This window comes from Bos grunniens, chromosome 2, assembly GCF_055505025.1.
Source record: "Bos grunniens cultivar Pamir isolate PY7600 chromosome 2, Bosgru_T2T1.0, whole genome shotgun sequence".
NCBI classification, from domain to species: Eukaryota; Metazoa; Chordata; class Mammalia; order Artiodactyla; family Bovidae; genus Bos; species Bos grunniens.
In genome coordinates, this window is record NC_141166.1 from 18,165,430 (window position 1) to 18,190,336 (window position 24,907).

A 24,907-nucleotide genomic window follows, 5' to 3' on the forward strand; every position below is an offset into this window, starting at 1 on the left:
GGCACCACGTGGCAGCAGGTGGCCTGGAGGACCGACCTGCTGAGGGGCCCGCTGAACCCTATGCTTCCAGAGTGCTTGCAGCTTCTTTGTGACTTCACTCCAGTTACTTCTAAGGAGTCCTGCCGAGTGCTCAGTTTTATCTTAGTGTATTGATAATGAAGGGTCACAGAACCAGAGAGAGGATCTTCGGTCTGAGAAGTGAGGCGAGTAAAAGGCTTAATACTTAACTGTGAAAGGAAGGACCAGGGAGCTATATATGACCCAAGTGAAAACCACATTTTGGACACCAAAAATAGAACCTCAAATGGGGAAAAAAAGACTTTGAGGCTTGTGTATTAACTGTTCCCAGCTACAGTTGGTGACACAGTTCGTGCTAGTGTATCTCCTGACGGGGTTGTTAACAGTGATACAAACGCAACTATCTAAAGACATGTAAACTAAACAACTGACAATGTTGTTTCTCCAAAATTTTATTTTAATTTAAATTACAGGGCCAGCCAGATATTCTGATAAGAAATTTACTTTTCCTCAAGAGAAAGGAAATGCTTCCAAGGCATTGTTAACAACTGTATACATCTCCACCTTTTTTTTTTAAGGGTTAAAAATCACATTGAATAACTGACTTATGTAAAATTAAACCTTTATAACACAAAAAGAAACCACTTCCAGTATAATAGTTTTGGTAACATGAATATATTAAATGATCAGAATTTCAAAAGCACTTTTTGAGTGTTTTCACATTTTGTTTAAAAACAACAAAAACCCAAAAGTCTTAACTATCCCCAGATTCTAATGCGAGAATAACACATCCGTGTTTTCTTTGACACGCTGCACGCCTCACTGTCTTCCACACAAAGGCTCTAGTGCTACAACAGCATCACCAGAGAGGAAGCTGCTGCTTCGAGTTCTAAGATCCAGCGTGGCAAGGAAACCTCTCTTCCATGTGGTGTAATGAATGCTTGCACCCTGAATCCAGACACCCAGCACTGGACCACGCAAATCAGAACGATGCATCACAGCCAACTCTGCCTTCCTAAACATCTTGGATAGTTTCACTTCAAGGAGTTTGGATTGCTTTCTTTAGTTCCAACAGAAAAAACATGGATTATTTTACATAGATTTTGGTAAAGACAGGCTCAGGAAAACCAATTATAAATGTAGACCACCATTTCAATTAAACAGAATAAAATACATCTGTATTTTCTGGGGCTCTTTTCCTAAATGGTGCTCCTGGAAGGAGATTTTAAAGCCTGCTGAAACATCAGCTGGGAGTCTCATTTTACTGGCTGATAAGTAATTCAATTAGTAAGAGAGGCTAGCAAAGAATAATTATATAAATTTCTTAATCAGCTACAGCCATGCTGAATTCGAACCGGCAAACTCTGATTTGTAAGTTGTTAGTTGTGATCGTCATGTCACTAAGATGGCCAGATACCATTCTAATAATTTTACATAGATATATTCTAGGAGACGTTGTTCTGCCGTGGCCACAGTAACAAAAAAGTGGTGCAAAATCAGTTACTTTATAAATACTGATAATTTGCAGCATTAAGGAACAGGACATTAAAAAAAATAAATTTCCCCGTAGGACACCTATGACTAGGAACTCTTCTTTTCCTAAGAGAAGCCAAAGTTTTAATTATTCAGTTTCACAACTATTGTACTGGATTACTTACTCTAAGAAAGAAAAGGTGCTCTAAAGAGGTCTCCCCCCACACAAAGAATCAGCATTAATTTAGCATAATCCATATCATTCGTAGATCTGGAGAACTCTTGACTCATTTTAAATGAATAAGGCCAATATTATGCGGGAAAAAGTGTAGCTGAGCTCCAGGTCTGCATTGTAGTCTACTGATGGCACCCCATTAGACAACTGAATACAAAGGACTGGTTTACTTTGTTTTCTTTTAATGCTGTGATACTTAAATGTTAAATCAGCATTTTCAGGTGATCTGAAGTATTTCAATTACATATGAGCATTCATTTTTTGCAAAAACTCAATATTAGGTAATAGTTACATACTAATACAATAACATTCCTCTGCTGTACAAATTAAATCATTTAAAAGAAATGAGCATTCTAAGAATTATATACAAAAGAAACCTGTAAGCACTGTTGAAATGAAATGCGAGGTGTCGTTGCTAGCTCTACTGTTTTAAAATACCTTCAAAAAGTAAAATTAACAAATACCCTTCAACATATCCAGGTTTACAAGTCTCAAGAAAATCAAATGTCAAAAAATTCTAGAAAGCTGTGAAAAGCATATATACATTTTCCTTATGACCTTATGAAGCTTCACACTTTTGAGAAGTTGCTAAGTTTCAGTATCAATTTATTCGTGTGTCAACTTTATCCACTCAAGGAGCTCCCATCTCGGATACAGTTCCCCTAGGATTTAAAATAAAGCTCTGCACGATCTTCCATGAGTGAAGGCATACAATCTTACCCAGAATCCATGCTCAGATCTTTAACAAAGATAAACGCAAACAGGCAGGTTTACTCTGATCAGATCAGTGCCCTCTTCCCCTCACACACTATCATCTATGCATTTGCCTTCAAGGGACCTAGCCATGTTCAGAACTTCTACAGCGAACGGAGTCTTTAAATTCTGAAATGACACAAAGATCAAGAAAAAGTCCACGTGTGCTCTAGTGTGCAAGAAAGCAGCAGCTACGTTCTCCAACTTGGACTAAAAAAACAAACAAAAAAAAATCAAAAAAGGTAAAATGAAAACCGTTCACTTAACAGCAGATTAGCAGTAATGTTCCTCATGAATCGATAACAGTGCCTGATGCTGAATAGCTAACAGCAGACGCTGAACTTGGATTTAATATTTTCGATGTTTATTGGAAATCAGGCTTCTTGCTGAGCTGGTCTCTTCAAATCCCTGATCTGTTTGACTAAATACGTCTTCTCGTCATTGAACTGCTCATCCTCGGTCCTGTCATTCTGGAACTTGCTGAGGAACTCTATGAGCTTGGCTTGGTTCTTGAGGAGGATGTCAAGGATGGGCTGTGTCTTGTTGGGGTTGGCTACGAACACCTGCACAGGGAGAGATCAATGTCAACTACAGGACAGGGCGCGACACGGAGATGCTGCAGAGCACATGTGGCCACACCCACTGCTCCCCCGGGGGCACGGGCTGAAGTCAGGATTACTCATTCGGGGTGTCTGCTTTGGAAGACCTTATTTTTACAATTAAAAAAGGAGGGAAGAAGTGCATGTTTAAGCACAAAAAGGACTGACATGTTCACTCATGCTCTGTAGTTTGTATTAAATACAGACTTTGATTTTAGAATAAAATGGGCAGAAGTTAGTTCTGGGCACAGGAAGTCAGAATGAATTTCAAGAACAAAAATCTCCATGGAAAGCATTAAGAAATGCATTACCCTTTACTTTGGGATTAGTAATCTTCCATGCCAAAGACCACCTGATGCGAAGAACTGACTCACTGGAAAAGACCCTGATGCTGGCAAAGACTGAAGGCGGGAGGAGAAGGGGACAACAGAAGATGAGATGGCTGGATGGTATCACTGACTCGATGGACATGAGTTTGAGCAAGCTCTGGGAGTTGGTGATGGACAGGGAAGCCCGATGTGCTGCACGGTCACAAAGAATCAGACACAACTGAGTGACTGAACTGAACTGATGCCAAAGATAGGTGACACTCCTCTACAAATCAACTTTTCTTATTCCCAAATACAAATGCCCTGTTTCTGGGTCCATTTTTGTTAAAATGTTGTACCACACAACTGTGAAAATGAACTGAATGGAACTGTGTCACTCAGATTACCAAAATGAAGCTAATAAAATAAGTAACTTGCAAATAAAATGGGATGAACAACTAGTGTTTATGGTTTTAGTACCTTAAAAACGTGGAAGGCCTCAAACTGGATGTTACGGCTTTTGTCTCGTAGAAGGTTCATCATTAATTTGAGGTTCTCAGGTTTACTGATGTATTTTGTCATAATCGTGAAGTTGTGTCTGTCTAGTAGCAATTCACCGAGAAGCTGAGAAAACAAACAATTTATCCGTTTATTCCACAATTATCACTTAAGATTTGAAATAAAATCAAAGTTTTAAAAACAGTTCATTAAATAATATTATTAAGCATAGAATATTAATAGGCAGGCACTCAAAAGATGGATGAACTGAATTATGACCTGAAAGCTAATGAACGGTTCCTGTTTGCTACTTGGACACCTCCTTTTTCTTCTGGGGTTTAAACCTATGGTGGGTCTTGACACTGCTCCCTGAAGAAAACCAAATTCAAGTCACATGTGGCTCAGAATCTGAGACTTATCAGGATCTATTCTTTAAATATGCATTTGTGTTATCTCAGTAAAAAGAAACCATCAAAGAAAGTGGTCAGAAGATAAGTTACTGGATAACTATAAACATTAATCTAATCACACTAGGACCACAGCCTTGTCTAACTCAATGAAACTAAGTCATGCCCGTGGGGCAACCCAAGACAGGTGGGTCATGGTGGAGAGATTTGACAGAATGTGGTCCACTGGAGAAGGGAATGGCAAACCACTTCAGTATTCTTGCCTTGAGAACCCCATGAACAGTATGAAAAGGCAAAATGATAGGATACTGAAAGAGAAACTCCCCAGGTCAGTAGGTGCTCAATATGCTACTGGAGATCAGTGGAGAAATAACTCCAGAAAGAATGAAGGGATGGAGCCAAAGCAAAAACAATACCCAGCTGTGGATGTGACTGGTCATAGAAGCAAGGTCCGATGCTGTAAAGAGCAATATTGCATAGGAACCTGGAATGTCAGGTCCATGAATCAAGGCAAATTGGAAGTGGTCAAACAAGAGATGGCAAGAGTGAATGTCGACATTCTAGGAATCAGCAAACTGAAATGGACTGGAATGGGTGAATTTAACTCAGATGACCATTATATCTACTACTGTGGGCAGGAATCCCTCAGAAGAAATGGAGTGGCCATCATGGTCAACAAAAGAGTCCGAAATGCAGTACTTGGATGCAATCTCAAAAATGACAGAATGATTTCTGTTCATTTCCAAGGCAAACCATTCAATATCACAGTAATCCAAGTCTATGCCCCAACCAGTAACGCTGAAGAAGCTGAAGTTGAACGGTTCTATGAAGACCTACAAAACCTTTTAGAACTAACACCCAGAAAAGATGTCCTTTTCATTATAGGGGACTGGAATGCAAAAGTAGGAAGTCAAGAAACACTGGAGTACAGGCAAATTTGGCCTTGGAATACGGAATGAAGCAGGGCAAAGACTAATAGAGTTTTGCCAAGAAAATGCACTGGTCATAACAAACACCCTCTTCCAACAACACAAGAGAAGACTCTATACATGGACATCACCAGATGGTCAACACCAAAATCAGATTGATTATATTCTTTGCAGCCAAAGATGGAGAAGCTCTATACAGTCAGCAAAAACAAGACCAGGAGCTGACTGTGGCTCAGACCATGAACTCCTTATTGCCAAATTCAGACTTAAATTGAAGAAAGTAGAGAAAACCACGAGACCATTCAGGTATGACCTAAATCAAATCCCTGATGATTATACAGTGGCAGTGAGAAATAGATTTAAGGGCCTAGATCTGATAGATAGAGTGCCTGATGAACTATGGAATGAGGTTCATGACATCGTACAGGAGACAGGGATCAAGACCATTCCCATAGAAAAGAAATGCGAAAAAGCAAAATGGCTGTCTGGGGAGCCTTACAAATAGCTGTGAAAAGAAGAGAAGCGAAAAGCAAAGGAGAAAAGAAAAGATATAAACATCTGAATGCAGAGTTCCAAAGAATAGCAAGAAGAGATATAAGAAAGCCTTCTTCAGCGATCAATGCAAAGAAATAGAGGAAAACAACAGAACGGGAAAGACTAGGGATCTCTTCAAGAAAATCAGAGATACCAAAGGAACATTTCATGCAAAGATGAGCTCGATAAAGGACAGAAATGGTACGGACCTAACAGAAGCAAAAGATATTAAGAAGAGATGGCAAGAATACACAGAAGAACTGTACAAAAAAGATCTTCACGACCCAGATAATCACGATGGTGTGATCACTCACCTAGAGCCAGACATCCTGGAATGTGAAGTCAAGTGGGCCTTAGGAAGCATCACTACGAACAAAGCTAGTGGAGGTGATGGAATTCCAGTTGAGCTATTTTAAATCCTGAAAGATGATGCTGTGGAAGTGCTGCACTCAATATGCCAGCAAATTTGGAAAACTCAGCAGTGGCCACAGGACTGGAAAAGGTCAGTGTTCATTCCAATCCCAAAGAAAGGCAATGCCAAAGAATGCTCAAACTACCGCACAATTGCACTCATCTCACATGCTAGTAAAGTAATGCTCAAAATTCTCCAAGCCAGGCTTCAGCAATATGTGAACCGTGAAGTTCCTGATGTTCAAGCTGGTTTTAGAAAAGGCAGAGGAACCAGAGATCAAATTGCCAACATCCGCTGGATCATGGAAAAAGCAAGAGAGTTTCAGAAAAACATCTATTTCTGCTTTACTGACTATGCCAAAGCCTTTGACTGTGTGGGTCACAATAAACTGTGGAAAATTGTGAAAGAGATGGGAATACCAGACCACCTGATCTGCCTCTTGAGAAATTTGTATGCAGGTCAGGAAGCAACAATTAGAACTGGACATGGAACAACAGACTGGTTCCAAATAGGAAAAGGAGTTCGTCAAGGCTGTATATTGTCACCCTGTTTATTTAACTTATATGCAGAGTACATCATGAGAAATGCTGGACTGGAAGAAACACAAGCTGGAATCAAGATTGCCCGGAGAAATATCAATAACCTCAGATATGCAGATGACAACACCCTTATGGCAGAAAGTGAAGAGGAACTCAAAAGCCTCTTGATGAAAGTGAAAGTGGAGAGTGAAAAAGTTGGCTTAATGCTCAACATTCAGAAAATGAAGATCATGGCATCCGGTCCTACCACTTCATGGGAAATAGATGGAGAAACAGTGGAAACAGTGTCAGACTTTACTTTTCTGGGCTCCAAAATCACTACAGATGGTGACTGCGGCCATGAAATTAAGACGCTTACTCCTTGGAAGGAAAGTTATGACCAACCTAGATAGCATATTCAAAAGCAGAGACATTACTTTGCCAACAAAGGTTCGTCTAGTCAAGGCTATGGTATTTCCTGTGGTCATGTATGGATGTGAGAGTTGGACTATGAAGAAGGCTGAGAGCCAAAGAATTGATGCTTTTGAACTGTGGTGTTGGAGAAGACTCTTGAAAGTCCCTTGGACTGCAAGGAGATCCAACCAGTCCATTCTGAAGGACATCAGCCCTGGGATATCTTGGGAAGGAATGATGCTAAAGCTGAAACTCCAGTACTTTGGCCACCTCATGGGAAGAGTTGACTCATTGGAAAAGACTCTGATGCTGGGAGGGATTGGGGGCAGGAGGAGAAGGGGACGACAGAGGATGAGATGGCTGGATGGTATCACCGACTCTGTGGACGTGAGTCTGAGTGAACCTGGGAGTTGGTGATGGACAGGGAGGCCTGGCGTGCTGCGATTCATGGGGTCGCAGAGAGTTGGACACGACTGAGTGACTGAACTGAACTGAACTGACTGATACACGCCAAACATCATTTTATCTTATCTGATTCAAAAAACTTTATAAAAACAAGTACTTTTCTGGTCCTTCTTAAGCAAGGTATCCTGAAGATATTTTAAGCTTCTCTTAGTGACACCATAATATCACTAATGATGTTAATTAAGCTAAAAAAAAAAAAATCTGTCGCTTCAGTTAAGTCTGTGCTTACTGAGTTCTATGGAGTTGATTATACCACATCAACTCTTAATTTTAGAATCAAACCTGCTTTTTCTAGATTTCTTTTTCTGAAACTAGCGGTCACCTCTTCATGTTGTCATGGTGCCAACTTCCAGTCAAGGACTAGTGTGCAGGTGGTGTGGCCTGCATGGGGGCAGGAGCCAGAGGCACAACAGAGTGGCATCCAGCCTGGCTCCTGGCACCAGCCTGCCTGGGTTCAAATCCTGGCATTTTGCTCCTTGGGAGCACTATATCCTTGAGCATATTATTTAACTTCTCTGTGCTTCAGTTTCATCATCTGCACAAGGGAGCGGATGCTGGCGCCTGTATCTTACGACAGTGCAGTGCGAAATAACAGCATGAACACCTGCAAAGCACAGTGGACCTGAGTCCAACAGAGACATGGAGTGAGGTCCAAGGGGAGGAAAACGCATGGCCAGAGCTACCTTGCCATGGTTTACCTGCTTTTGTTAATTCCTTTCTGGGTTCCTGGCTATGTTCTACATACCTGAAGACTCCAGATAACTGATCTCTAGATAAATAACATATCAGTAAATCAAAAATAACCTGATGTGCAGGAAAACAAATCTGTTTAGGATTTATAAAGAATTTAGAGGAAGAATTCAAAAGCTCAGACAGGTTTCACACTAATCCGAATCACAAAATCTACAACTTTCAAAGTAAGAAGCCCAGTATTTACTTTCAGAGGCTCAGAAGTTAGCATGAAGTGAGTACAGATTTACTCACAGTGTTCATTTTCTGTCACACAAACCAGAGATACTGAAAATGGCTCATTTCAGCTTGATTATCTAGGGGAGGGTAACCAGTAATTTAAAATATTTCTTTGGATGTAAAAATTTAGAAATGTCAGGACAATCTTATTAAAAATAAAACCCTGGCAGTCCAGTGGTTAGGACTCCACACTCTCACTGCTGAGGGCCAGGGTTCAATTGTTGGTCGGGGCACTAAGATTCCATAAGCCACACAGCGTGGCCAAAAAACCCCCTGAAATCTGGTACAGGGAATTCAAGTTTAAATAAATAAATTAATTTAATTATTATTAAAATTAAATAAATTTAAATAAATCCAAATTTAAATAAACGCCAATGTGGCTGCAAAAAAAGGGAGTACAAATTAAAATACATGTTTAGAGTACCACTGGTCCTCAAAATTTCTCCATGTGTTCAGGAGAAACTGCAGGCATGAAAGGCTGGCTTCATATCCATTACTAAGGTCTTACAAGTGGCAGTCATAATCTTCCTTTCATGTTGGTAATTCTTAAGTGTTAGAAGGTCTTGAAAGCCTTTCTCCTATCTAAGCAGCCCAAGAATTCAGCATTTGGTCCAAGTCTTCTGATTTGCCAATTAAGAACCCCCTCCCTCCCCCCAGGAGGTATCAGTCCTGGAAGCTAGTATGCAAGGAAAACCTCTCTAGCCTCCTTGGCCTCAGAAAATACTGAGTGCATCCAACGGCAGGAAGAGGCCCTTGGATACAGAGAGGTTCCTGGCAGAGGGCTGCTTCTCCGCGAGGCTCTCAGGGGAGCCCGCACTAGGTCACACTGACACACAGGGAGGAGCAATGCCTTAAACAGCCGCCAGGTGTACTACATCCACCCTGAAAACGAACGGACTGTCCCTATCAGCTACCACAACCACCGGCGATTGCCCGGCCAGCACACCTGCACACGGAGAACAGGTTAAGGATCCCTGGCACTGGACCAAAGGATGCCTGGGAGGCCAGGCTCCACCTGACGGAGCACCGTAGCGGTGACACATTTCTCATGGCCTTACGGAAAACGAAGGACCTAGTCAGGGGAAAGGAATCTTTTGGGAATGTTCCTAATGTCCTTTAGTCAATTTCCACAGAAAGACAAGGTGTAAAAGAGTGAAATCCCCATAGGAGCAGCAGTAGGCGGAATGGATTGTCTTGGTTACAATGAACTCAGATCTCTCTGAGGGGAAGCGCTCTGGGCAGAGTAGAATTTAAAGTGGACCAGACAAAACCACAAATGGAATTGCAAATTTCCGCCCACAAATCCTTTGTGGTTCCACCTGTAACTCCAGTCAGGACCACTTCCTGACAGAAGGAAGGGGCAGACATTGATTAAATACAGTGAGAATTTTCCAGAGTAGGGGTTAACAAACGATCTGTAAAGAGCAAGACAGGAAACACTAAAGTCTTCGCTACCCGTAAAGTGTCTGAGGCAACCACTCAAATCTGCTGTTGTAGCCAAAACAGCCACAGACAATACATAAATGAACAAGTGCATCTGCGTTCAGACAGAATTTTATTTACAAAAACAGGCAGTGGGCTGGATATGGCTCATGGGCTGTCGCTTGCCAGCCCCTATTCTAGAGTTTTAAGTCTTTAAGTTTCAAATGGAACTGTCCACATCCTTTTTTGACACAAAGCAGCCAAAGCCCTCTGGTTCCCCAGGTCACTGCTGGCAGCCGTCCCTCCCCTCACACAGCAAGCCTGGGACCCTCTGGGCAGAATCCCGGGAGCACAACACCTGTGGTGCCTTCAACTCCGTGACAACGATTCTAAGTTTTAAAAATAAGGCTCTAAAACCTAAAGAACTTCCTCACTTGGAGATTAGATCTTCTTCAACATTCTGCATATTCTATTTTGGTATCTCTAACACATAAGGAGGTGAGTTGGGGTGGGTGCCCTGGGTGAACCACTGCTGAGCCCTGCTCCTTTCCACAAAAATCTCGACCAGGGACACACGCATGTTTCCTACAAAGGTCTGGGACCCATACACGTTTCCAACAAGGGGTGGAGAGAAATGAGCAACTCAGATGATCTGTCATACCTTGAGTGACTGTCTTTTTGTCACATAATTTTCTGAATGAAGTAACTTCTCATATTCACTGAAGAACTAAAAGACAAGAAAACACACATCAGAGGATTTTCTTAAGAGCAGTAGAAAACATTGAAAAGCTTGAGCATACACTTTTAATGGCACAGAGGCCAATCTCAGCCCAAGCTCTGCTCCTCCTGTCCGTTTCACACTCATCCTCGAGTGATATCCGCTGGTTACTGTCATGAAAAGGCTCCTGGGCTGGCCCCCTCGCGGGTCCAGAGAAGTGTGCACAGAGCTTCTCTCTCTTCTGTCACCCACACTTCATATGCACACAACTTAAATCCCTTCCCCACCTCCCCATCCCACTGTTTTCTCACTGTTCTCATTTCCTTGTGTTGAATTAGAAAATTCACATTTTTTTTTTTTTTACAACTCAACTAGTCCAAAGCACAACCACAAAGAGAAAAGTTATCTGTTCTTTCAAAGCAAGAAAATAATTAAGAATAGAAGAGAGAGAAATTCAGCACTGTTGGGTAGGAAGGTGTCCCATAAATGGTAGGACTTGAGCTCAACTTTAATAATGAGAGAGATTTTGTTTAGATATGGGGAGAAGGGATACTCTTCGGGATAAAAACAGAACACAAGACTGAAGACCTGGAAAATGCAAAATGATACAGACTGCAGAGCTGACGAGGATCCACTAGATTTACAAACGGGCTGGGCTCACTGACAAGAACCGTGTCCCTGGAAGGGTAAGGAGCAGAAGCAGAGGACAGTAGGGAGGTGGGGCACAGACAGGAGGGACACACAGGGGCAGGGCCCCCCTCCCCAAAATTCAGAGGAGTGGGCCAGTTAGCTTTCTGTTTGTTTGAACTATGGACAGGCTTCTGAAGTTGCAAAATGCTGCAGTACTAGTGTGACGCTGCCGGGTGTCAGTGCATTACTGAGACTTGTCCCTGGCTGTGGCGGGCGGCTGAGGATGCCTGCTGTGTATTCTGTCCACGCTCAGACTTCTTCTGCCTTTGCTTTATGATGGGCCCTCATCCACCATTCATTTGTGGTTTAGAGCAGGGATTGGCAAACTCTAGCTCCTGGGCTACATCCAACCCACTGTGTGTTTTTATACACGTTTTACTGGAACACAGCCGTGCTCATTCGTGTACTGTAAATAAATTCGTTTATGAATTGTTTATGGCTGCCTTTGCGGTAGAACTGACAGGAAAGTTGACCAAGAATGCATGGCCATGAAGCCTCAAATATTTGCTCTCTGGCTGGCCCCTTACAGAAGAGGTTTTAGCGCTAACCCAGAACCACCCCTGCATCCATTCTTTTATCTCTAGGCAGAGGTGGGATCGCCCTCTATGTAGTATGCAAGGGAGTTAGACTTCTGTCTTCAGAGGTGGCTGTTACCCCTTCCTTCTCCTCAAATGATCATCAAGTCATGATGGAAAACAGTTGGATCCGCCTTTGATCAGTAACACAGGAACACCTCAAGTTCTTGACAGAACATGCAAGTTAAGATTTTCTGCTGCATAATTTTTAGGGTAAGCTTGGTTGCAGGAGATTATCCTGAAGGAGAACTGCCTGGTTAGATCTCAGCCCCGGGTCAGCAGTAAAGGACTAGGACAGACAAAGGACTGGCATTGTCTGGGCTTCTCAGAGATTTGCTCTCCATGAGCTGCACTTCAGTTCAGCATTTTTTTCACTGCAGAGTCACCCTTGGGGATGGCGTCAACTCCATGATGCTGCAACTCAACTCCTATCTAAGAACGCCAATGGGAGAAATGTGCTTCAGGCCCCAGTGCTAGAAAAGGCTGTTTCTTTTGAACAAGCTTCACAGACACTGTGATCTTTTAATGGTTTTGTTTCCCTCTATGTTTTGATTATTAGAAAGCTCAGAACCAAAGTGTACAGACTTTAGAGCATGTGTTTTTGTGTAATAACTCCATGTTCTGCTTAATTTAAATTGCTTGTATCTCCCCTTTTCTTCTCCTCTCCCAGATCTGACTGCACTGTATACATACATACATACATATTTACATATAAATTTCAGTTAGCTGCTGCACATATGTTTTCTAAAATCCTGATAACCAATGTCACCCATTAATAACACAGGAAAATATTTTATTGCAAAATTAAAGTGACATCATTGCCTATAGTAAGTTTCTTGGAAATATCGTTGGTAGGTTTTAAATTAAGACACTTGTATGCTTAATTATAAAAACCTTTGAGATCATGTTCTAATAAAAACAATTTGTTAATGCTTATTAAATGCTTACTGTGTTCCAGGCACTGTGCCTTGCACTCGGCATACACATTCTTACCTAATCCTCACAGCAACCTAGTAGTAACGAGAAGGTGCTGTTATGAGCCTTCTCTCAGAGCTGAGGATCCTAAAGGTACAGAGGGTCAGGGAAGCACATGGTGAAGCTGAGACTTGAAGCCAACTGCACACAGTGTGGTGCTGAAGCCCACGCTTCTGACTCTGCCACAGGCGGGGACAAAACGTGCTTCTGACTAAAACCAGCAAACACATGGAAAAAACACCCTACATCCCAGTGCTGCTGCTGCTAAGTCACTTCAGTCATGTCTGACTCTGTGCGACCCCGTAGATGGCAGCCCACCAGGCTCCCCCATTCCTGGGAATCTCCAGGCAAGAACACTGGAGTGGGTTGCCATTTCCTTCTCCAATGCATGAAAGTGAAAAGTGGAAGTGAAGTCGTCAGTCGTGTCCGACTCTTAGTGACCCCATGGACTGCAGCCTACCAGGCTCCTGTGTCCATGGGATTCTCCAGGCAAGAGTACTGGAGTGGGGTGCCAGTGCCTTCTCCAACATCGCAGTGCACACGAGCAAAAATAAAAATAAATGACCACTGATGCTTATGTCATCAATGAGGCTATTTCTGAGGGAATTACTACGGACTCTGCACTGTGTTATGATGTTACTGCTAGTGGGAGGGAAAGATGGGAACAGGAACATGGAAGAACTAGAAAGCATAAGCTCTGCCTCCAAGAATCTTCTAATTTAGCTGAACAGCACAGGGAATTTCCTGGTGGTCCAGTGGCTGGGACTCCACACTTTCACTGTCGAGGGCACAGATTCAATCCCTGGTCGGGGAACTAGGATCCCATAAGCTGTGACATAGCCAAACTGCCCTCCCACCCCTGAAAAGAAAAGCTAGTTGAACAGTGAGTAATGAAGTATTAACAAAGCCTGGGATTTTAGAAATTCAAATAACTAGTGGAAGAATGAAAAACTAAGCCAAATTTTAGAGGAGAGAGAGAAATTTTAAATGGACTGTGATCATGGTAACTTCTCCAGGAGCACCTATACGGTTTTGGACAGCGCCAAAATTAAACTCGTGCGGCACAGAGAAGTGCTCGTGGGCATCGTAGGGAGCAGAGGGGACACGCGGGAGAGAAGGAGTGACCCTGCTGTCATAATGATCAAGGGCAACCAGGTCATCAGAGTGCCCAGACCTGCTCACAAACCTCTGTGGGTTCTATCACCAGGAAGTCTAACATCAACTCCAGCTGGAGGGGGCCTTATGGCTGAACTAACCGATGTCCTTCTTTACAAATAAGTACTGACTCCTGAGTCTTCAGAATTAAGGCCTCCGCCTTGGCCACAGGAGCCAGCAGCAGAATGGGGACACTGCTCATCCACCTGCTGTGTCCTCTAGGCTAGGCCTCTGCTCACCCACTGCCACAGAGTCCCTGTCTCTCTCTTCGTAAGCAGCTGGGATGTGAGCAATGGACGGGAAGTATAGGGAAAGAAAAGAAGCCACATAGTAATTTTCTCTTTATCTTAACTATGTATTATCATTCAGCAGCAAAGTGCTTTATTTTCCTCTTCTAAAGCAAGAGAAGATGCAAAGGGGAGTGTGTCATCAGAAAGAAAATTCTGCTTCTGACCAAGTAACGCTCTCTATCTCGGCTTTCATAGAGAAATGATTACAGCACCAATTAAAAACATATTTCCAAAATAAATCTTCTGGTACAAAATCTAATTAAAAGCTTTCATTCTGGTAACAAAACTTACAGTGTGCTATTTTAAAATAGAATTTCACATACTTACTCTATCATAATGTTGTTCCAAAAATTCCGCACTGAGCAATTTATGTCTTGTAAGTAAATCCTAGAAAAAGAAAACATACTTTTTACAGTTGTTGGTATTCAAGTTCTTTTAGAAAAGAGAATCTTAAAATTCCGCACCATTTTACCTGATAAAAACAGCTGTCAAAAATTACTACACTTAAAAATATTTGAGCATGAATTGTATTGAAAATGTTGATTCTATGTAAGAGCAAATAAAAATCATCAATAATTTGAAATTGTGAGAGTAATGGTTATGATTGTCGCAGGTCTAATAGCTCTTAGATGGAAAAATTAAAAAGCAAATTTATAAGGTAATGGACATAAAAACTCAAAGAAAGGGAATCAAGAACTGAAATGAAATAAAAGTAAACAGTTGTGATAAAATGCCAAACAGCATACTGCTCCTGGTAGAGAAAGAAGAAATATCTTTTATTAGAAAAAGTACAGGAGGTTTCATTTTTTCCTCCTTAACTCAGTTACACTCAGTTTCATCTTGAATACTACCTTTTTTCAGAGGTAAGGTCTCTTTTAAAAGCCCCATCATAAACATTAGCTCCAAAGCAAGCAGACTTATGCTGCAAACATACAGAACCAAAAGTTATGAATAGTAGAGTCCAATTCTGCATCCCTGTGAAACAGAGCTTACGCCTGACCCCATGGATGTCCCTGGAAATTACTCAAGGGTCATTCATTCAGAAAACATCTCCTATGTGCTAGATAAAGGTCTAGGTCCTGGGGCTACAAAGACAAAAAGAGGTGGTCCCTACCTTCAAGGACCTAGAGGTCAGCACTGAACTAGCCACGGACTCACCAGGTGGGAGGAGAATGGAGACAGGCGACAGCAGAACAGCCCACTCATCTTCAGGGAACTCAGGAGCACAGTTCCTTTAGAGCTGCTGACCCGAGAGGTCATGTCAATAATCCCTTCTCTGAACCAACTTTCCTTCGCTTGTTTTCTCTGCTGTTTAGGTTACAATGACTAGTGTTTCCTGAAGTATGTCCTGAGAAATGCCCTAAGGAATGTTTCATGGTCAACAAAGGAGGAAAGGGCTGCAGATTTGGTTCCCTCATGGAAACGAACCCCTCAGGTCTCAGGGGGTTCTGGAGGGAGTTCTTCTGATGCCTGCTCGTTAGCATCCTGCCCTGAAAAGTCCTGCTCTGCACGGGCTTGCCCCTGGCCCAGTTACTTCCTACCTTCAGACCTTGACACACATATCGCCTCCCTGGGGAACCCTTCTTGACTGGTCACCGGCACCAAAGCATGGTCACGGTTATGACCTGACATCTGTGGGATTATGCTCTTAACATCTCTCTCATGGTAGGCTATGCTATGCTAAGTCACTTCAGTCGTGTCCGACTCTGTGTGACCCCATAGACGGCAGCCCACCAGGCTCCCCTGGCCCTGGGATTCTCCAGGCAAGAACACTGGAGTGGGTTGCCATTTCCTTCGTGAAAGTGAAGTCACTCAGTGGTGTCCAACTCTTAGCGACCCCATGGACTGCAGCCTACCAAGCTCCTCCGTCCATGGCATTTTCCAGGCAAGAGTCAGGGTAGGCTATAAATTCTATAAACACAAGCTCATGTCTATTTTTACTGATCTCTGAATTCCCAGCACCTATGCAGTAACCAGCACATAGTAAGAGCTTAATATTTAATAAATAAATGAATGAACCAACAGAATTCAGGAACATGTTTGGAAACACACCACAGTAAGCAATCTTTGAAGAACGTTTTTAGGCTTCTAACCCCACCCCAAAGATTTATAGGTGTTCAAACTGCTGGATAGGGTATGCATCCTATGCCCATGGAAGATCTACCCAATTTTCCCCAAGTGTCCTTTGGGGATTAAGCAGGCAAAATGAGAAAACCTGGAGTCGGACTAACTTCAAGAATCTGGAAAGAAATATGGGGAAGGAGGAGATGGCAGGGCTAGAAGAATTTATATTATCTTAATATATTTATATTGTCCCATAGGGTCATATGTGAAGGAGAGAGGAACATGAGAACTTTAAGGGAATATATCAAGAATGCTTGTTAAATAGTGTCCTGCCTCTAACATGCTACTCTCAATGTAAAGTGCTATGTCTATAACATGTGATCTATGACAGCTCTCCCCTGAGTTAGGACCTCAAGGGCAGAGGTTTGTCTGGGCAGATCACTGCTAAACCAGAGTTCCCTGGTGGTCAAGTGGTTAGGACTTCATGTTTCCACTGCAGGGGGCCCTGGTTTGATCCCTCCCTGGTCAAGGAGCTAAGATCCTGCAAGCCTTGCAGCATGTCCCCCGCAACCCCCACAAAAATCTCCTGAAAACAAACGAAAAAGATCACTGCTGATCCCCAGAACCTAAAGAATAGCGCCCAACATGAGCAAGCAGTCAAGAGACTTGTGGAATGAACAACGAATAAGCAAATTTAAAGACTGCTGTGTCTGGATTCATGCAAGACTGAGTGTCTCATTTACTCTGTGGCTAAGTCTTTCTGGAGGCCACTCTGAGCAAGTACAGGGCTGAGAACCAAGAGCTCACTGCTCTGTCACGATCTGACCAAAGAGAAAGGAGGCGTCTCAGAGGCAATGGCTCTCAACTGGGGTTGGATTCTTGGGTACAGGGAGGTAGAAAGTATTTCTCTGAAAAGCAAAGATCCTAAACATGCTGTACAAGTGTTTTTCTTTTTGGTCTGAGTAAGGTGACTGTTTATCCTGAAGGCTGTATTTCCAGTAGGAGCAAGAGGCTCACAGTTGGGCCACACACAGCAAGGGGGAATGTCCAGTATGCCCTCATCAGAGATTCTACCTGTTACCATTCAGTTTAGACAGACCAGGAGGCTCAGGAAACCACTGCCAACCTAGGGATCACATCTCCGGGGCCTTGGGGGAGGAGAGAGACTGGAAAGGGGTTGCTGAGACTGCTCAAGCAGGAGCCTGACCCCAGTGCATTGGTGGAGGGAAGTCCTTCCTAATAAAGGCCAGACCAGGGCCTGGAGCAGACAGTAGAACACCAGCAGGGAAGGAGTAATTCTTGAGAGCCGGCACAGAGGAAAAAGGCTATACTAAGCTGGGAAAAGAGGTGGGGACTCGGGCAGAGCGTCTCTCTCCTGAGAGACGGGAAAAAACCCTACCCTCGGGACTAGAGCCAAGAGCTCAGCGAGCTCAAACCAGGCTGTGGGCTGTGTGAGGGGATGAGGCGGGGAGAGCACAGAAACCAACAGACTAGAAAACAAAGGGAAGCGGTCATGTAGTCGAAATCTGGTGAGCGACTGGCAAAGCTGACAGGGTGCACGTGGTCCCAGATCAGCAGAGTGGTTGGGTCTGCCAGCAGGGGACACAAAGAGCATGAGGTCTGACTTCCCAGCCTATCTAAATTCCCATATGGCCAAGCCCTGGCATGACCCAGAGACAGGTCAGGGGTCATCTCCCAAGTCCAGCAGATGGAGCAGCCAACTTTCAGGGTGGACTGAATTAAAAAGATTCCCACAAGTTACGTGAGTTTTGGGTCCCAAACATCATGTGACAAAGATGGCCCTGGAATCCCTGAAGAAATGCTACTAACCCAGGGGGCTCATTTTCAGAGAGCCTCGGCAAGCCGTCTGGCCCAATGTTGTACTTGATGACTGTCTATGTCCGAAGACAAGAGACTCAATTCTTCCAACTGTGTGGTTCACCTTTGGAGCTCCAAAAGTTAGAAAGTTCCTCTTGTGGTAGAGTTAAAACCTAAACCCAGGCTACTTCCAGAAAACTGTCAAGAATCACAGAACTAGGTGGAATCCATTTTCTTGAGGATCCACTTTAAATACAAGCCGTGCTCTCTTGGCAAGTCCCTGTCGAGTCTTCTCTTCTCCAGGCTAAATTTGTCCAGTTCCTTTAAGGACACCTCGAATGACAGGTTCTGAGCCCCCTCGCCATCTGTTGTCTCTGAAAGTCATCTCTCTGTCGGTGTGCCCTGAAAAGCACAGCACCTGGGGCACGTGTGTGCTGTTGTTGCCTCATAAGCTTACAGTGGGACGAGACCTTCAGCAGGCTCCTGAAGTCACACGTTATGTAGTCACAGGTAGCTTTGGGGCAGCAGCATCATTCTGTTTAATTTTACTGGACTTACACAGAATTTTGTTTACTCAGGGTCAGCTCTCCAGTCAGACTGCCTGGGTTCAAATTCTGGCTTCCCCATTTAGTGTCTGACTTCATTCAACATTTTTCTAGGTTTCCATTTCCTCATGTGTAAAGAAGATAATAATACTTCCTTCACAGCGTAGTTTGAATATGATATGAAGTTACCTACATTTTAGTAATTATTACACTGTGTAATGACTACATTTAGTATTATTTCCTATTATTATGCCTTATTCTCACATCTCTTATTTACAAAGCTGGGTCCTCAAGCGGAAGACCTCGGTTTTTGAGGGTTTTTTAATCCTTAAATTTTTTTTTTAATTGGAGGATAATTGCTTTATAGTGTTGTGTTGAAGACCTCAGTTTGTCTGTATTTAACTTCAGCCTGTTATATATTCTGGCCTCTCTGGATCTTTATGAAGCCTTATTTCAGGATCTCTGCGATCTGCTTTCTATTCCTTTGTGGCATATATTTGTTGTCACCTTTTATCTGAGTCTTTAATAACAATCTTCGGCTGTGCTAAGTGAAGACAAATCCACTAAAAATTTCTCTCCAGGATGGTGGCAATCCATTTTCTGGCACCTTATGGATATGGTGTTCAATTAATTATGAATTGCTAACCTGAAACTCCATCCAGCTCCTAGTTTTTCATTGTTTTACAGGTCTGTTAAAACAGACCTGTACAATCATTCAACATCTAATATAAAAAGGAATAATTCTAATAGCTACTGTTCTCTGTGCATAGACTATGTGAGGACATAATAACCTGAACATACTCATATTGTCACCTACATTCTGACAGATGGAAAGACAGGTTAAATCAGTCTCAGAGCAGAGAACTGAATCCAGGCAGCCATGCCCTTCGCCCCCTGATCTACACGTGTCTATGAGATTAGTACGACTGAACTTACTCTTAGTGAATCCATGCTGGCTGTGGGTACACGGTTTCCTTTCCAAAATGCTCAGAAATCATCTCTTTAGCAGTAATATTTTCTAGAACCTTACACAGGTATAATATCAAGCTCCAAGCTCCACCAGCCTCTCTGGGGAGTCTACCTTCTTTTACTCTGGAAAATGGGAAATATATTTGTTGACCTTCTGATACCCCTCCCTGTCTTCTTCATTCCTCTTAAAAAAAAAAAAAATCACGAACAAATATTTGACCACTGATTTACTGTCTCAGTATCCCATTCATTCAAGCTCTGAACCATAGACATATTTCAAGCAGGTAGTTTTAATTTCCCTTTAAGACCCAGCAGCTGTACCTCCTCGTCCAGGGTTACGGATAAGCTGCATTTATTTGAAAGGTTTTGTGTGTGGAGTGCATTTTCTGGGAAGGTACCTCTGGTCATTCTCAAAGGAGAGCATGAACCAAGGATCTATTTTTTCCATTATAAAACATGTCCTCTGCCAAAAGGCCACCAGCAAACGGGAAGAGGAGCAACCTCCTTCCCTTATCAGCACCTCTGGCGTGGAGGTCAGACCAGCCCTGCCTTGACCACACTTCTTAAAGAAGGTTCGGGAGGGAGCTTCAGTCTGTTTGACAGGCCTGTGCCTCTCCTGAAACACTCTTAATTCTGGGCCCTACTTCCTTTTGCCTCTTGGCGGGCTCTCTCCCTTCTATCGGGAGTAGCTGAGACACAGGAGCCAAACCCATTCCTCACTGCTCTAGCACCCTCTCCTCTAGAGCTCATCCTTAGAATCCTACCAGGTTTTTAAAGTTTCCCTTCTTCAGGTAGAGAACACCTGCCTGACTCTGCTCAGTCTCTCCATCTCTGGCGACCAGGACCCAGCAGGGTGCTGAGACGGAATCACCAGCAAGGCCAATCAGACCGTCAGAGACTGGGACTCACGTTTCTGGCAGAGTTAGCGTGCCTCTCACCTCAGCTGTGCCGTCTGTGCTAGGGGCATGTCCCTCATACCCTCTTGGTCAGGCGGTCCCGCTGAACTCTCCCAGCCCACTGCTGCTCCTCTCCTCTGCCCTGGTCCTCCTCCTCCCAGGGTCCTGTGCTCAGGCTTCCAGCTTGCTTCCGACCCAGGAGCATCCCTTCCTGACACCTGGTGCTGCTACACCTCCCTCGTAACAGGTCTGCTGCTTCTGAAGGGGAGTCCCTTTCCACCAGTACGTCCCAATCACGAGTGCAGTGATACCCAAGATGCCATGTTTGTCACTCCACGCTATAATCTCAACGTCATTTCGTTTTGCTTTGTACATTGTGTGTGTGCTCAGTCGCTCAACTGTGTCCGACTTTTTGCAACCCCATGGACTGCAGCCTGCCAGGCTCCTCTGTCCATGGGATTTTACAGGTAAGAATACTGGAGTGCCCTTTCTTTCTCCAGGGGATCTTCCCGACCCAGGGATCGAACAGGCGTCTCCTGCATTGGCAGGTGGATTGTTTACCAGTAAACCAACTGGGAAACCCTTGCTTTGTACATTAACATATAAATAACTGAGGTTGTACCTAAGGTTTCTGACATCTTGAATAATCCCTAGGCACCTTTCACATAATTATTACCTTATTCTCATTCAATGTGAAATCCCAGGCTTCCAGGCTTTCGCCCTATTTTAAGGGTGTTCATTCTACTGAAGGAACACATTTTATTCAAAGACCAAGGCATGTGCTCATCGTCTAAATGGGTCTTTACACATAAAACTGAACCTTTACAATAACAGTGGCCATTTCTCACTGTAACAGTGTTTATGGTTTGCAAGCACAGTAGTGTATGTTAGATTATTAAATTCTGAATATATTGAAATTGCACTTCTAAATACTCACTTACGAGGTCAGACATTTTATATAAGGGAATGTTAACATATAACACAGAGGATGAGATAGTTAGATGACATCACTGACTCAATGGACATGAGTCTGCGCAAACCCGGGAGATAGAGAAGGGTGGGAAGCCTGGTGTGCTGCAGTTCATCGGGTCACAAAGAGCTGGACACGACTTAGTGACTGAACAACAACAACAGCATATAAAGGCTTGCTCTCACTGTAAAAAGCACTAATAAACATTACTGCTTTATTCACATACCTTAAACGGCACAGAACCTTGCAATTCAAAACAAAATGTGCATGCTGTACACTGATGCCATATCATGTGTCTTTAATTTATACAAACACACAACAGAGGAGTAAGGCAGGCGGGGGAGGGGGGACACTGCTGGTGATTCCGCACCCCCTGCACCCTGGGTTTAGTAAACAGCTCTGGCCTGAGCATGAGACGGGAGAGAGCAGCTCACTGTGCCCTTGGGCCTGTTCACAACAGGGTGATCTGTCCCGAAGGTGGTTCTACTATTTAAAGATATGTGTATTCCAAACTGATACGGCCCTGAACGGAAGCCAACTACTCTGTCTGCTGCTTTACCAAGGAAACTGCTGCACTATGTTCCCACACAGGAGACAAATCTGATTTTCACATACACTGTACATCTACATACTGTGTTTGATGGGGAATTTAACAGAAAAGTGTACCTTTGACCATACAGGACTTATGCCTTTTAGACAGACTTGAGTCTTAACTTTTCCAACCTATTAGAGCTGTGACTCTACTGCACACACCTGAGTCACAAACACACATGTAAAATACGTGTTCTGTCTTCCCACTAGAGGGCAGCCGTGTGTAGCTTTGGACGGTACAGAACGTTTAGGAAAGAACAGCACACCTGTTAATCTCACTTGTACATATATTTAGAATTCTACAGTTTTTGTTACCTTGAATGTGGCAAATGCATCTGAAGCTATGTCAAATGTTGACATTTCGACATATCTGAAGAAATCATAAAACTGTTCCGACCACAAAATGATTTTTGCAAGTGGTTCATGTCTGATGCATTCTCTTAACATTATTCCACAATTTAGGGCTATTTCTGGAGATTCATACCTGCAAAAAGAAAAGACAAATATGACTGCTTTCCCCCCATCACTGTTCTTTTCAAACTCCCAAAAGTTCCAGTTTTTAGAACAGGAAGTTTCAGACATGTTCTAACTAAGTGGCAGAGAAGCTTACAAGGTGCATCTCTCTCAGCAGAGTATGTGCTCAGAGGGGTGAGTCTGGTGGGCACACACGCGTCAGTGGCTGGTGACCGCTTCAACGTCAAGAAAAGCGACAGCCTTGCCAGTGAGTATGTGGAAACAGCTCATTCCTCCAGTTAAAAGACCTGAAGGGAGGTGTTCAGGGTCACACCTCCAAAGAGGGTTTAGTTCACCTGAGGTGCTCTCAACACTTCAGAAAAACCAAACACTGAATCGAAAAACAATAGAAATGTTAAGTTTCCTAAATTCACAGTATCTAAATGGGTCTATCAAATTTTATAGCATTTACACTTCATTGTTTCAATTTAATACTCAAAATAGTACTTTCAAGACTGTTGGCAACACATAAACGCTGGAGCCGAAAGCCTGGTCTTGGGGATATCACCAAGCACCTTGTCGTGGGGCCTGAGGGCTCTCAAGTGGACACAGGGGTACATGGAGCTCCACACAGACTTCTACTCCATCTCAAGGTCGCTCGCCTCTTCCTTCCCCATGATCAGAAAGAGAACCTCGTTCTCCTCTCAACACGGCAGCCTTCTCCATTCTGATGTGCACCAAACCTCTAGGACTGGACTCTGTCTGCCATCTGCTCACACACGTCACCCCATCTCTCCACTTCCTCTCACACTTGCACACTCAGGCTGAATCTCCTTCCCCACTCACAGCCGCCTTTAACTTCCTGCCACTGAATCCAAAGACCTCGTGGCTAAAAAAAATGATCTTCTAACACAAATTCTGCTTTTAATTTCTGGACAATGCAGACCTCTGCATCTCTTTCTTTACAAAATGAAAGCAAGACCCCCAGTTCTCCTTCCTACCTCCTCTGTCCTTATTTCTTGCCTGGCTGAAGTCTTTCTTCCATCGCTGTGACCCCTAAGACCTCACAGTTCCCACCATGGCTCCTGAACTGCCCCAGCCCAGATCCATCCTGAACTGTAGTGAAGTATTTTCTGTTGCTTTTGGACAATTCCATAAACTTGATGTGTCTAATACAGCATCACTATTTTGCTTCAGATATCCGGGTCTAAAACAGGTCTTACAGAACTTTCTTTGATAACGGATATGTTCTCTATCTTTGCTGCTACTGAGCACTTGACATTTGGCTACTATGACTGAGGGACTGAATTTTAAATGTCATTTAAATTTAAAATAAATAATTACATGCTGTTAGTAAGAACGGTATTGAACAGTGCAGATCTGAACACTGCCCTCTTTGTCTACTCCCAGTCTTCCCATCTTCAGCGTCATCACTCCTTTCTAATGCTCCTCTGCAATATTTCAGTTTTATTTTCTTGTATCCAGTGCTGCATGAAATCATGCCTGGTCGCCTGAGTGCTGCTAAGCAGTATCTTTGTTCAAACTGTGTCTTAACAAATCTATCCGACACACTAGTGTATCAGTGAAAGTGAAGTGGCTCCGTTGTGTCTGACTCTTAGCGACCCCAAGGACTGCAGCCTGCCAGGCTCCAAGTGCATCAGTAGCCTTTTCCAATTCAGGAGCTTGAAATGATTCTTCCTGCTAATTAAGCGACTCACATTTGGGCTTCCCCACATCACAGCAACACCTCTGGTGCACCACCACCTCCACTATGCTGTAAAACCTTCCGATGCCCTCCCTACTGTTGCTAGTCACTGTGTTCATGCCTGCCCCTGTTCTTACTCTCTTTTTTCTGCCCATGCAAATCTGAAACGATCCGGAACCTCAATCCTAAGTCCATCTCTGTTATCAAGCCTTGCCTTATTGACTAACCCCACATTTCACCCCTCGATACCCTCTGGGAGTGCTGTCTGGTAGGACACCCTCAACACCACCAAAACCACAGTCCTTTGTGTCGCTGGTGGCACGGCAGCTAGAATGGTGACAGGCTCTGAGGTGACTAAAACGTCTGCTCACAAAATGGCCGACCACACAGCTTCCTCCCTGCTGCTCTGAACCAGGCAGGAGACTGGAAAGACACGGGTAAGACAATTTGGTACAACAAGTCAGGCAGGTTTTGATGGCAGTTTGTCAAGCTGGCCTTAAATGATTAAACCATAAACCACTGAGTACAAGGCAAACAGT

The 24,907-nt window shown here is 43.5% G+C and overlaps 1 protein-coding gene across 1 annotated transcript in view; it reads right to left on the minus strand.

Moving 5' to 3' along the window:
- Positions 1 to 454: 454 nt before the first annotated feature.
- The window catches only part of CAB39 (calcium binding protein 39), a 102,320-nt gene continuing 77,867 nt past the window's right edge, over positions 455 to 24,907 (minus strand). Inside the window, exons 5-9 of the mRNA XM_086335867.1 lie at positions 22,526 to 22,694; positions 14,685 to 14,744; positions 10,616 to 10,681; positions 3,867 to 4,010; positions 455 to 3,042 (exon numbers count right to left, since the gene is read on the minus strand). Of these exons, the coding sequence (XP_086191993.1) occupies positions 2,854 to 3,042; positions 3,867 to 4,010; positions 10,616 to 10,681; positions 14,685 to 14,744; positions 22,526 to 22,694 (628 nt within the window). The 3' untranslated portion in view covers positions 455 to 2,853. The remainder of the gene's footprint in view (positions 3,043 to 3,866; positions 4,011 to 10,615; positions 10,682 to 14,684; positions 14,745 to 22,525; positions 22,695 to 24,907) is intronic.